Source organism: Giraffa tippelskirchi, chromosome 7, assembly GCF_054371585.1.
Source record: "Giraffa tippelskirchi isolate mGirTip1 chromosome 7, T2T-mGirTip1v1.2.pri, whole genome shotgun sequence".
Taxonomy (NCBI): Eukaryota; Metazoa; Chordata; class Mammalia; order Artiodactyla; family Giraffidae; genus Giraffa; species Giraffa tippelskirchi.
Window position 1 is genome coordinate 64,243,444 of NC_137281.1, and position 13,695 is coordinate 64,257,138.

Genomic DNA, 13,695 nt, shown 5'->3' on the forward strand with positions numbered 1-13,695 from the left:
TTCTGCCCAGCTGGCTAAGGGGAGTCCCTGGAAATGCAAGGGTGTGGGTTTTGGCAGACTTCAGGGAAGACATGCCAGATGAGCCTGGGAGACTCCAGCTTAATCTGGATTCAGGAGATATCTCTTCGGGCCAGCTAGTAATTGTAGGATAAGCCTAATGAGTCTTCACAGGATGAAGAGAGTAACGTGCCAAGGTAGCAATCGATGTCCTCCTTCGAGAGGATGAAGCTGGTGCTCAGAGAAGGGGGGAACTTGGCCACAGCAAGGAGGTGTGCACCCAGACAGAACCCCCAGATCCGGCCATTTGAGCTCAGGGAGGCCAGTGGTGTGGCTTGTCCCTGTGGCAGGGGCCGAGGCACGCAGCCCACCCTGATTCCTGCGGGGGCCTGACTTGGGAAGTGCCATCTGGTAGCTTTGAGACTCACCAAACCAAATTGCACTGGAGAGAGGAAGGACACCTTCCTTCATCCACCCCCCACCCCCGCCGGATTCCCACATACCCTGACCCCTTTCTCTGGATTTCGGAGCCATTTCCAGAGTCCCGCTCATATGACCTCATTCGAAGTGCACTGTGGACGAGCTGCCATCTGCAGCTGCTACCACAGCAGCCAAGGGCTTTAGCTCCCGAGTACCTCCCTTCCTTTGGAACTTGGGGGCCCTCTACTCCCCACTTGCACACCACAGACCTTTGCTGAGGATTGTGGGGACCCTCACTCAGTTTGCAGCACGTTGTAGCCATCCCTGTCCTCTCAATACCTCCCTTGCAACTCAGCTTGTGAGCTCCTTTGGAGCAGCGTGGCCCACCTGGCTGCAACGGAAGAGACACAGCTGACAGGGAAACAACAGCTTAGATCTGACAGCCGGAAAGCTCTGTCAAAAGGGACCTCCCTCTTCACACCGTAGAGGCTGTAGGAGCCGCCAGGGTTTGGGAACCAGTGCTGGGGCCAAAATGACTCCACAGCTGTTTTCCTTCCTGGGGAGGGTTCTGGCTCCAGTGGGAATGGCTCAAGTCTCCTAAGGTTCTGAAAGCCCACTGTGTGCAGATTCACGGTACACAGAGAGGAGAAGGTGGAGTCCTGCCCTGGAGGTGGGCACAGCTCACGGATGAGCCAGGCAGGCAGGCAGGCAGGCAGGGCATGAGAACACCTGAGCTGCCTTCATGAGTGAATGGTGTGGGGGCAGAGGAAGAGAAGCCGGTCTGCTCCCTCATGTGGTGCCCAGGGCAGGTTGTCCCCAGAGGAAACCCTTACGACGGTGAGGACTATCACTGCTGTTTCCCAAGGGGTTCCGTCGGTGCGTGTCTTCCCCGGAGCGGTCAGGCCGTCTCTAAAGTACACTGGCCATGGGCATTGCCTCTCCTTGGAACTTCCCATGTGTTTCTCTTTTTTATGGAACAGTGATTTTTTAGAGGGGTTCTGGGCCACAAGGTTGTTGGGTCATTTTCTAGCCTTCTGTCGTGAAGAACGCTTTCCTGGGCGTTGGGGTGGTTTGTTGTTCCAGCTCCCTTTCTTGGCTTCTTTTGGGAGCTGGTGCAACAAGAGGAGCTCAGCCTCTGCCTTCTGGCTGAGATGTCACCCTTCAAACAGCAATGCCTGCCTGGAGATAATGATGGCATTTGCCAAAAGGGCTTCGTTTGGCACATGATATCTTGAAAGGACGTACACCGTCCTTTCAGCTATCAAAGGCTAGTTCAAATGACATACAAATGAGAACTCTCCAATGGAGTCTTACAGTAGGTGGAGAGTCCGAAAAAAACTCCTTCAGTCATTTCACTGAGAGTCATTGATTGGGGACACCAAGAATATAGGAAGGAATGCAGAAAGAAAAGATGAAATTGTGTTCAGGATCGGGGGGAGGGATGAACAGGGCGTGCTTGCCTTGAATCCAGGCTTTGTTGGGGGGTGGGGCATAAAGATCGAACGGGTCTGAAACTACAAAGTGGGATGGTAACACAGTATCACCAGAGTTACACAACAGTGTTCCCAAATTGCAACAATGATGAAAAAGTTTACTAATCCCAACTTAACCAAGAGAAATACAGGAAACCATACACAAAATAAAACATCACCAGAAAGGTGGAAACAAACCAAATGCAAAGCAGTTCAGGGGAAAGGAACTCCATGTCCCCTGGGGGCAGACCGAGTTGCCGGCGTCCACGGTGAGCAGACAGGGATGGAGGCTGCAGAGCCGACCGCTCCCCTGGACGTGGTGTTTCCGGCAAGGGCTCTGGGTCTCTGCCCAGAGCGGGGGCTCGTTCTTCCTGCAGGGGCGAGTGAGTCATCGTCGGCGTCTGGGTGTTGCGCGGGAGCCAGGGCAGGCTCTCCCTGCCGAGGCGGTGACTCCTCCTCTGCCTCGGGTTCTCCTGCCAAAGCCCGAGCAGGTACAGGTGCACGTGGAGGTGGAGGTTCTGGCTGAGGGGGTGGGACATCAGTGCCTGGGGCTGGGGGCCCTGCAGGCACGGAGATCCGATCTGCCCGGTGTGCTGGCCAGTACCCAGCTGGCCTGGTGTCTCTGCGAGGGCAAGTCTCGGTTCTCCATCTGGCCTCGGTGGATCCCTGGGTCCTGCACCTGGAGCCACCACCTCTGTAGGGACAGGTCTGGGAAGTAGAGCCTGGTTCCAGTTGGAGGCCAGTGCTAGAGCTGGGGGAGAAGCAAAGTTTGCCCACAGGCCAGCCTTGGCATGTGCGTATCCTGGGACAGAAAGCTTCCAAGAGATTCCCAAAGAATACCCAGGGTCGGATGTCTTTTGGGACTGAAGTGTGCAAGATGGGGGTGGGGGTGTGAGGCCAGCGCTTGCTGCAGGCCCAGCAGCATCTTTCGGGGACTCGTCCGTGTGTAGCTCAGCACCCCCTCCCCACACACTCCCGTGCACCAGCCCCAGCGTCCTCACCTCTGTGCTCTGGCGTGCTGGGCTCCAGGTCCTCCTGCTGCCTCAGAGGCCGGGGTTCTCGGGACTCTGGGTCGGAGCCGGGTGTGCTGAGCTCCGTGGCAGCCTCAGACTGGGCCGCCGGGTGTATCCTGGGCGGTGTCTCGGCAGCAGGCCTTCCCCGCCTCCGCTTCGCCCCCGGTGGGGCTGATGCCTCCGTGGGCACGCTCACCTGGAGCCTGCACTGGGCCTCACGGGCGGGGGGGTGGTGCTCCGACCCCTCCCTCCGGGAGGTGGACGGGGTGTCCCCGTCCTCGGCCTCATCACGTGGGAAGCTCTGCAACGACAGTGACCGTCAGCCAGCCGTGCTGGGAGTTTTCCGAGCTGGGCCTGGCCAGTGGAGCCGCTGCTTCTGCCTGCTCGAACTTCTCTTCCCAGAAGGGTCAGAGACGCGTGTCTGCTCAGATCCCCACCCGGGAGGAAAGAGACCCACCTGAGGGTGTGAGGTCAGCCTGGGCGGCCGGCGCTGCCCGCACTCTCCCCATCCCACCCAGCCTGCTCTCCCCTGGGGTGTGGACACAACTTGTCCGCAGGCTTCTGACCCCACATCCGCCTGGGCTTCCTTGAGGGAGACACACCCCGAGAAACCCGCATCCACACACACAGGCAAAGGACCCGGTGTTTCCGGGTGGCATGGGAGAGGTGGCCCGGCCCCGCCTGGGGCTCCCCGTGTTACCTTTCTGTTTCTCCGGGCAAAGGGCCAGAGGCCTCTCGGGGGTGCCCTGAGCCAACGTCGACAGGGTGCCCACGCACACTGCCTGTGAGCTCTCCTGAGGCCCCGGCCTCTGGGCAGGGGCAAACAGCAGAACATCCTGGCAGCAAGTGATCTGGCTGGGGGCTCCTCTCCGCTCTGGAGGCCTGGATACCCGGGTTGCGGGTTCTGTTGGGTTCTGTTGCCGGCAGGTGACATCATTTCCTGGGGTTCGTGCTGAGGTCCCTTCCCCAAAACTTCGCAAGGGAATCTCTGGGTTTCTGACTGCTCGACCACCCCCCTTAGGCCATGTGCAGGCACAGTGACAGCCACACAGCCCAGCCCACAGCCCTGGGGAGGCCTGGGTGCAGCCAGGGCCTGAGCTCCGAGGACCCCGCTGCTCTCAGACCAGGCTCCTTCTTCTCATAAGTGGTGTGGCCCTGGACAAGCATATGCCCCTCAGGGTTTCCCCGGTCTCTCCATCTGCAGAGTGGGGGTCATTCTCCCATCTGTTTCCTAGGTCTGTCGGCCTACGAGCAGCTCCATGCCTTTCCACCTGGGGCTGATATCACGTGGAGCTTGTGCGCTGAGACTTCAGAAAGAAAGACTCCATCCAGGGCTGACACAGCACAGAATGGGGCAGAACGAGGCCTGGATGCGCCGTGGTACCCAGGAAAAGGCACTCCCCCTCCTGACTGTTTTGAGACCCCGCATGCAAGTTGGAGGACCGAAAGGAAGACTCGAAGGTCTCCCTCTCTGATAGAAAAGAGTAGCCAACTTTCTGGTCCTCTGTTTCCATTGAGATTCTGTTCAAGTGTCCCAGCTCGGCTTCTGCGGGTGGCTGAGCTTCTAATGGCTCCCTGCGTTCTTGTCTTTTCCTCTCCAAACCTTCCGTCCGTTTCCCCCTTCTGGGGTGGATGGGCGCTGTCATTGCTTCTACCTTCGAGACAGATTGATGAAAAGTCTGGACCATCGACTCCTTTCCTCTCTTTGGTTCCGTGTCTCTCTCTGGCTGTGTCCCTCTCTTTTCCTTTCTCGATTCAGTCTGTGTCTTCCTCTTTCTCTCTCGTGTGTGGATGGATGGATGCTAGGAATGCACATGTATATGATTAGATGAGGGTTATGTTTTAGGGATAGGTTAGAGGGAGAGAAAGGCTTTAGGTCGGAGTTGGTCATGGGGGAAGGGTCAAGGGTGGTGGTGGTGTTTCTTGGAATCTGAGTGCTGTGCATTCTTCGTCTCTTTCCATATGAACCCCTTCTCAGATACACCACTTGCAAGGAGTCTCTCATGTTCCGTTTCCTATCTTTTGCATTTGTGAATGCTTAGCTTCTCTGTTGTGAAGAGGTTCCATTGGATGGAAACCCATTGGTGTACTTGGTTTCCCTCTTTCCCTTACTTCAAGAGACCCATTTCTACCTCCGCCCAGCAAATGGCAAGGAGACTCTGATGATCAGGAGCCTTTGACCTACGCTTCTTTCTAGCTATCTCATGACATCAGTCTTTAGGGTGAGGTTTTTCCCCGATATTGAGGTGGTGTGAGATCAAAACCAATAGCGTTCTTCAGATGTAGCTGTCTGGTTTTCCCATGGACATTGATTGAAGAGGCTTTCTTGTTCCCATTTGGATATTCTCCCCTTCTGTGTCAGAGATGAGTTGACCTTGGATGCCGGGGTTTGTTTCTGGACCCTCAACTTTATTCCATCGATCTGGATCTGTGTGTGTTGTTGTATTCCCAATAGCATACTGTCCTGCTGCTGCCGCTGCGGCTAAGTCACTTCAGTCGTGTCTGACTCTGCGCGACCCCATGGCCTGCAGCCTACCAGGCTCCTCCGTCCAGGGCATTTTCCAGGCAAGAGTACTGGAGTGGGTCGCCATCGCCTTCTCCGATACTCTCCTGAGGATCCTAGTTTGGTCGTCTAATTTCCTTTCACACAACCTTGGACGTCCGTATCGGGGCTTTTTCGTCGGATTGTATTGACAATTTAGGCTCTTTTCTGTTTCCGTAACCCCTTTTGCAATTCTTTGTTCGGTGCGAACATGCATTGGCATTTTGGGAGGAATAGCATCGAAGCTGTGGATTGCCTTGTGGGGCTGTGACATCATTTTCCCAATAGGAATTCTTTCAAGCCCTGAGCACAGCTTCTCTTTCCAGTGATTGGTGTGGGCTTGATCTTCTTTCTTCCATCTCTCGCCGTTTTGTGAGAACAGGTCCTTCCTTCCCTTCTGGGTTAGATGGACTCGTGGGTATCACTTCAGTGAATGGCATTGTCAGTGGGGGTGATAATTCCCTTCTCATTGGAAGACTTTGCGGTGAGTATTAGAAGTGCAAGTGATTTCTCTTCCCCTTCCTCCCTGTCCATCTCTCAGAGCCACCGGGAAACAGAGGCCTCATCCAGGGTCACACAGGCCTGAGGGAGTGCAACTAGACTGTTGTTTCTTCAGGCCCTCAGTGCTGGACATCATCCGGGATACTCTGTGTGTGTCTTCCTCAGTCTGGCGTCCCTTCAGACCTTTCCCTAGTTTTCACAGGCTTGTTGTGTTGGTGTTCTTTGTCTGTTTGGAGACACGTCCTTGAGAAGCTTTGTGTTTCCACTCATTCGTCTCGCGATGTATGACCTGTCTTTTGCTTTTGTAATGAGGTCTTTCCCACGGTAGATATCTTTGATTTTGCAAAGTCCACTGTATTCTCTGGGTTGTTTTGTGGACTGCCTTTTAGTTTTGTGTGTGAAGACTCAAAGCACGTGTCCGGTTTCTGCTCATTGTTCTTCTAGATTTGTGACAAGTTTTCATGGAAACTTTGTCTAGGGATAACTGGAAGTGAACTCGGTGTAAGGTGTCAAGTCTCCATCTCCATTCATGTCATGCCCTGCAGTTTCCAATTCCCTGTTCCTGAGTGGTTTTGGAGACCTTGTGGGAAGTTTGGTTGCATCGGAGTTTGCATTTCCACCTTGAGTAGATTCACACTGTTCTGCCCTCAGGGACACTGTCAAGGGGGAGTGAGGAGCAGCCTGCACTTGCAGCAGTGACCACACGGTGGGGCGAGTGCTGCTGTTCCCTCTGGGAGCCCCAGGCCACAGGCATCCCAGTGAGGAGCCAGCTCTGTGCTCAGCTGAAAGGAGTTATTCTCTCAGGAGCCTCTGAGCCCTTGCCTTTGGATCACCCAGGGTGGGCATTTATTGTGACAGAAAAAAATTGCCCTGAATTCCATGGACGGAAGAGCCTGGCTGTGTAGAGTTCGTGAGTTGCCGTGAATCAGACACAACTGAGGACACAAAAACTCAATAGACTAAAACACTTTTTGGGGGTGGGGGGAGTGAAAGGGGGTGATGTGGGGTTTTTTGTCTTATATAATAGCCAAGGGAAATCTAGTTTAAACCTAAATTCACATAGATGGGAAAGGTATAGCTCTCCGTCACCCTATTAAAAAAAAAAAAAAAAAAGACTTAACTTTTCTGAAAGTTTATTTAGTAGCTTCCTTGAGCAGTTCATTGTGAAGCTTTTTTTTTTTTTTTCTGTGACATTGGCCTCATTAAAAAGTACGGTTTGCGTTTACTGGATAATTTTGTTCATTGGTTTGTTAGGGAATCTTGGTAATATCTGAGTTTCCTGGGGAGCATGGTCACATGACCTGGCCCTGGCCAATCGGTGCGTTCCACCTCCCTGGCCACTGTGATTGGCTCCGGACTGGGGCAGTGCCCAATCGGGGCCCAGGGCCGGGCCTCACGTTGGAAGCCAGGGGAAGACGAGCTCTCGTCCTGCTGGGGTAGGGGAAGGGGTGGGGCCGGGGGAGGTCAGGCTCCAGCAGTGGGAGGGGCTTGAGGTCCGCCTGCGGCAGTTGGTGACCTTCCTGCTCCCCTCAGGGCAGAGCCGCCGGCCTGAGAATGAGGGCGCTGCTGAGCCCAGGGGCTGGGATGGCCCGTTGCTGCTGTGGTCCCAGAGCTCCACCCGAGACCTGAGGGAGGCCGTCTGCCCGTGAGTCCTCTCCCGCTTGTCTGTCAGCTTGTTTGAAGCATGCTGGGTTTTCTGCCCAGCTGGCTAAGGGGAGTCCCTGGAAATGCAAGGGTGTGGGTTTTGGCAGACTTCAGGGAAGACATGCCAGATGAGCCTGGGAGACTCCAGCTTAATCTGGATTCAGGAGATATCTCTTCGGGCCAGCTAGTAATTGTAGGATAAGCCTAATGAGTCTTCACAGGATGAAGAGAGTAACGTGCCAAGGTAGCAATCGATGTCCTCCTTCGAGAGGATGAAGCTGGTGCTCAGAGAAGGGGGGAACTTGGCCACAGCAAGGAGGTGTGCACCCAGACAGAACCCCCAGATCCGGCCATTTGAGCTCAGGGAGGCCAGTGGTGTGGCTTGTCCCTGTGGCAGGGGCCGAGGCACGCAGCCCACCCTGATTCCTGCGGGGGCCTGACTTGGGAAGTGCCATCTGGTAGCTTTGAGACTCACCAAACCAAATTGCACTGGAGAGAGGAAGGACACCTTCCTTCATCCACCCCCCACCCCCGCCGGATTCCCACATACCCTGACCCCTTTCTCTGGATTTCGGAGCCATTTCCAGAGTCCCGCTCATATGACCTCATTCGAAGTGCACTGTGGACGAGCTGCCATGTGCAGCTGCTACCACAGCAGCCAAGGGCTTTAGCTCCCGAGTACCTCCCTTCCTTTGGAACTTGGGGGCCCTCTACTCCCCACTTGCACACCACAGACCTTTGCTGAGGATTGTGGGGACCCTCACTCAGTTTGCAGCACGTTGTAGCCATCCCTGTCCTCTCAATACCTCCCTTGCAACTCAGCTTGTGAGCTCCTTTGGAGCAGCGTGGCCCACCTGGCTGCAACGGAAGAGACACAGCTGACAGGGAAACAACAGCTTAGATCTGACAGCCGGAAAGCTCTGTCAAAAGGGACCTCCCTCTTCACACCGTAGAGGCTGTAGGAGCCGCCAGGGTTTGGGAACCAGTGCTGGGGCCAAAATGACTCCACAGCTGTTTTCCTTCCTGGGGAGGGTTCTGGCTCCAGTGGGAATGGCTCAAGTCTCCTAAGGTTCTGAAAGCCCACTGTGTGCAGATTCACGGTACACAGAGAGGAGAAGGTGGAGTCCTGCCCTGGAGGTGGGCACAGCTCACGGATGAGCCAGGCAGGCAGGCAGGCAGGCAGGGCATGAGAACACCTGAGCTGCCTTCATGAGTGAATGGTGTGGGGGCAGAGGAAGAGAAGCCGGTCTGCTCCCTCATGTGGTGCCCAGGGCAGGTTGTCCCCAGAGGAAACCCTTACGACGGTGAGGACTATCACTGCTGTTTCCCAAGGGGTTCCGTCGGTGCGTGTCTTCCCCGGAGCGGTCAGGCCGTCTCTAAAGTACACTGGCCATGGGCATTGCCTCTCCTTGGAACTTCCCATGTGTTTCTCTTTTTTATGGAACAGTGATTTTTTAGAGGGGTTCTGGGCCACAAGGTTGTTGGGTCATTTTCTAGCCTTCTGTCGTGAAGAACGCTTTCCTGGGCGTTGGGGTGGTTTGTTGTTCCAGCTCCCTTTCTTGGCTTCTTTTGGGAGCTGGTGCAACAAGAGGAGCTCAGCCTCTGCCTTCTGGCTGAGATGTCACCCTTCAAACAGCAATGCCTGCCTGGAGATAATGATGGCATTTGCCAAAAGGGCTTCGTTTGGCACATGATATCTTGAAAGGACGTACACCGTCCTTTCAGCTATCAAAGGCTAGTTCAAATGACATACAAATGAGAACTCTCCAATGGAGTCTTACAGTAGGTGGAGAGTCCGAAAAAAACTCCTTCAGTCATTTCACTGAGAGTCATTGATTGGGGACACCAAGAATATAGGAAGGAATGCAGAAAGAAAAGATGAAATTGTGTTCAGGATCGGGGGGAGGGATGAACAGGGCGTGCTTGCCTTGAATCCAGGCTTTGTTGGGGGGTGGGGCATAAAGATCGAACGGGTCTGAAACTACAAAGTGGGATGGTAACACAGTATCACCAGAGTTACACAACAGTGTTCCCAAATTGCAACAATGATGAAAAAGTTTACTAATCCCAACTTAACCAAGAGAAATACAGGAAACCATACGCAAAATAAAACATCACCAGAAAGGTGGAAACAAACCAAATGCAAAGCAGTTCAGGGGAAAGGAACTCCATGTCCCCTGGGGGCAGACCGAGTTGCCGGCGTCCACGGTGAGCAGACAGGGATGGAGGCTGCAGAGCCGACCGCTCCCCTGGACGTGGTGTTTCCGGCAAGGGCTCTGGGTCTCTGCCCAGAGCGGGGGCTCGTTCTTCCTGCAGGGGCGAGTGAGTCATCGTCGGCGTCTGGGTGTTGCGCGGGAGCCAGGGCAGGCTCTCCCTGCCGAGGCGGTGACTCCTCCTCTGCCTCGGGTTCTCCTGCCAAAGCCCGAGCAGGTACAGGTGCACGTGGAGGTGGAGGTTCTGGCTGAGGGGGTGGGACATCAGTGCCTGGGGCTGGGGGCCCTGCAGGCACGGAGATCCGATCTGCCTGGTGTGCTGGCCAGTACCCAGCTGGCCTGGTGTCTCTGCGAGGGCAAGTCTCGGTTCTCCATCTGGCCTCGGTGGATCCCTGGGTCCTGCACCTGGAGCCACCACCTCTGTAGGGACAGGTCTGGGAAGTAGAGCCTGGTTCCAGTTGGAGGCCAGTGCTAGAGCTGGGGGAGAAGCAAAGTTTGCCCACAGGCCAGCCTTGGCATGTGCGTATCCCGGGACAGAAAGCTTCCAAGAGATTCCCAAAGAATACCCAGGGTCGGATGTCTTTTGGGACTGAAGTGTGCAAGATGGGGGTGGGGGTGTGAGGCCAGCGCTTGCTGCAGGCCCAGCAGCATCTTTCGGGGACTCGTCCGTGTGTAGCTCAGCACCCCCTCCCCACACACTCCCGTGCACCAGCCCCAGCGTCCTCACCTCTGTGCTCTGGCGTGCTGGGCTCCAGGTCCTCCTGCTGCCTCAGAGGCCGGGGTTCTCGGGACTCTGGGTCAGAGCCGGGTGTGCTGAGCTCCGTGGCAGCCTCAGACTGGGCCGCCGGGTGTATCCTGGGCGGTGTCTCGGCAGCAGGCCTTCCCCGCCTCTGCTTCGCCCCCGGTGGGGCTGATGCCTCCCTGGGCACGCTCACCTGGAGCCTGCACTGGGCCTCACGGGCGGGGGGGTGGTGCTCCGACCCCTCCCTCCGGGAGGTGGACGGGGTGTCCCCGTCCTCGGCCTCATCACGTGGGAAGCTCTGCAACGACAGTGACCGTCAGCCAGCCGTGCTGGGAGTTTTCCGAGCTGGGCCTGGCCAGTGGAGCCGCTGCTTCTGCCTGCTCGAACTTCTCTTCCCAGAAGGGTCAGAGACGTGTGTCTGCTCAGATCCCCACCCGGGAGGAAAGAGACCCACCTGAGGGTGTGAGGTCAGCCTGGGCGGCCGGCGCTGCCCGCACTCTCCCCATCCCACCCAGCCTGCTCTCCCCTGGGGTGTGGACACAACTTGTCCGCAGGCTTCTGACCCCACATCCGCCTGGGCTTCCTTGAGGGAGACACACCCCGAGAAACCCGCATCCACACACACAGGCAAAGGACCCGGTGTTTCCGGGTGGCATGGGAGAGGTGGCCCGGCCCCGCCTGGGGCTCCCCGTGTTACCTTTCTGTTTCTCCGGGCAAAGGGCCAGAGGCCTCTCGGGGGTGCCCTGAGCCAACGTCGACAGGGTGCCCACGCACACTGCCTGTGAGCTCTCCTGAGGCCCCGGCCTCTGGGCAGGGGCAAACAGCAGAACATCCTGGCAGCAAGTGATCTGGCTGGGGGCTCCTCTCCGCTCTGGAGGCCTGGATACCCGGGTTGCGGGTTCTGTTGGGTTCTGTTGCCGGCAGGTGACATCATTTCCTGGGGTTCGTGCTGAGGTCCCTTCCCCAAAACTTCGCAAGGGAATCTCTGGGTTTCTGACTGCTCGACCACCCCCCTTAGGCCATGTGCAGGCACAGTGACAGCCACACAGCCCAGCCCACAGCCCTGGGGAGGCCTGGGTGCAGCCAGGGCCTGAGCTCCGAGGACCCCGCTGCTCTCAGACCAGGCTCCTTCTTCTCATAAGTGGTGTGGCCCTGGACAAGCATATGCCCCTCAGGGTTTCCCCGGTCTCTCCATCTGCAGAGTGGGGGTCATTCTCCCATCTGTTTCCTAGGTCTGTCGGCCTACGAGCAGCTCCATGCCTTTCCACCTGGGGCTGATATCACGTGGAGCTTGTGCGCTGAGACTTCAGAAAGAAAGACTCCATCCAGGGCTGACACAGCACAGAATGGGGCAGAACGAGGCCTGGATGCGCCGTGGTACCCAGGAAAAGGCACTCCCCCTCCTGACTGTTTTGAGACCCCGCATGCAAGTTGGAGGACCGAAAGGAAGACTCGAAGGTCTCCCTCTCTGATAGAAAAGAGTAGCCAACTTTCTGGTCCTCTGTTTCCATTGAGATTCTGTTCAAGTGTCCCAGCTCGGCTTCTGCGGGTGGCTGAGCTTCTAATGGCTCCCTGCGTTCTTGTCTTTTCCTCTCCAAACCTTCCGTCCGTTTCCCCCTTCTGGGGTGGATGGGCGCTGTCATTGCTTCTACCTTCGAGACAGATTGATGAAAAGTCTGGACCATCGACTCCTTTCCTCTCTTTGGTTCCGTGTCTCTCTCTGGCTGTGTCCCTCTCTTTTCCTTTCTCGATTCAGTCTGTGTCTTCCTCTTTCTCTCTCGTGTGTGGATGGATGGATGCTAGGAATGCACATGTATATGATTAGATGAGGGTTATGTTTTAGGGATAGGTTAGAGGGAGAGAAAGGCTTTAGGTCGGAGTTGGTCATGGGGGAAGGGTCAAGGGTGGTGGTGGTGTTTCTTGGAATCTGAGTGCTGTGCATTCTTCGTCTCTTTCCATATGAACCCCTTCTCAGATACACCACTTGCAAGGAGTCTCTCATGTTCCGTTTCCTATCTTTTGCATTTGTGAATGCTTAGCTTCTCTGTTGTGAAGAGGTTCCATTGGATGGAAACCCATTGGTGTACTTGGTTTCCCTCTTTCCCTTACTTCAAGAGACCCATTTCTACCTCCGCCCAGCAAATGGCAAGGAGACTCTGATGATCAGGAGCCTTTGACCTACGCTTCTTTCTAGCTATCTCATGACATCAGTCTTTAGGGTGAGGTTTTTCCCCGATATTGAGGTGGTGTGAGATCAAAACCAATAGCGTTCTTCAGATGTAGCTGTCTGGTTTTCCCATGGACATTGATTGAAGAGGCTTTCTTGTTCCCATTTGGATATTCTCCCCTTCTGTGTCAGAGATGAGTTGACCTTGGATGCCGGGGTTTGTTTCTGGACCCTCAACTTTATTCCATCGATCTGGATCTGTGTGTGTTGTTGTATTCCCAATAGCATACTGTCCTGCTGCTGCCGCTGCGGCTAAGTCACTTCAGTCGTGTCTGACTCTGCGCGACCCCATGGCCTGCAGCCTACCAGGCTCCTCCGTCCAGGGCATTTTCCAGGCAAGAGTACTGGAGTGGGTCGCCATCGCCTTCTCCGATACTCTCCTGAGGATCCTAGTTTGGTCGTCTAATTTCCTTTCACACAACCTTGGACGTCCGTATCGGGGCTTTTTCGTCGGATTGTATTGACAATTTAGGCTCTTTTCTGTTTCCGTAACCCCTTTTGCAATTCTTTGTTCGGTGCGAACATGCATTGGCATTTTGGGAGGAATAGCATCGAAGCTGTGGATTGCCTTGTGGGGCTGTGACATCATTTTCCCAATAGGAATTCTTTCAAGCCCTGAGCACAGCTTCTCTTTCCAGTGATTGGTGTGGGCTTGATCTTCTTTCTTCCATCTCTCGCCGTTTTGTGAGAACAGGTCCTTCCTTCCCTTCTGGGTTAGATGGACTCGTGGGTATCACTTCAGTGAATGGCATTGTCAGTGGGGGTGATAATTCCCTTCTCATTGGAAGACTTTGCGGTGAGTATTAGAAGTGCAAGTGATTTCTCTTCCCCTTCCTCCCTGTCCATCTCTCAGAGCCACCGGGAAACAGAGGCCTCATCCAGGGTCACACAGGCCTGAGGGAGTGCAACTAGACTGTTGTTTCT

At 55.5% G+C, this 13,695-nt stretch overlaps 1 protein-coding gene across 2 annotated transcripts; it reads right to left on the bottom strand.

Moving 5' to 3' along the window:
* Window positions 1-1,992: 1,992 nt before the first annotated feature.
* On the bottom strand, window positions 1,993-7,052 carry LOC145514008 (uncharacterized). 2 transcript variants are annotated; one of them, XM_081511085.1, is made up of 3 exons: window positions 3,603-7,052; window positions 2,891-3,203; window positions 1,993-2,583 (listed from the first exon to the last, which is right to left on the bottom strand). In XM_081511085.1, the coding sequence occupies exons 1-3, from the start codon at window positions 3,837-3,839 to the stop codon at window positions 2,012-2,014; spliced, it is 1,122 nt and encodes a 373-aa protein (XP_081367211.1). In that variant the 5' UTR covers window positions 3,840-7,052; the 3' UTR covers window positions 1,993-2,011. The 2 variants fall into 2 exon arrangements, with proteins under 2 accessions (XP_081367211.1, XP_081367210.1); XM_081511084.1 differs by having other exon boundaries at window positions 1,993-2,640.
* Window positions 7,053-13,695: the final 6,643 nt, after the last annotated feature.

Excerpts from the sequence above, each read along its gene's own strand:
- LOC145514008 (XM_081511084.1), bottom strand. The coding sequence starts at position 3,839 with ATGATGTCACCTGCCGGCAACAGAACCCAACAGAACCCGCAACCCGGG. Across the intron at positions 3,204-3,602 it reads TTGCCCGGAGAAACAGAAAG|AGCTTCCCACGTGATGAGGC; the intron begins GTAACACGGGGA and ends CTGTCGTTGCAG. Across the intron at positions 2,641-2,890 it reads CAGCACGCCAGAGCACAGAG|CTCTAGCACTGGCCTCCAAC; the intron begins GTGAGGACGCTG and ends CTTCTCCCCCAG.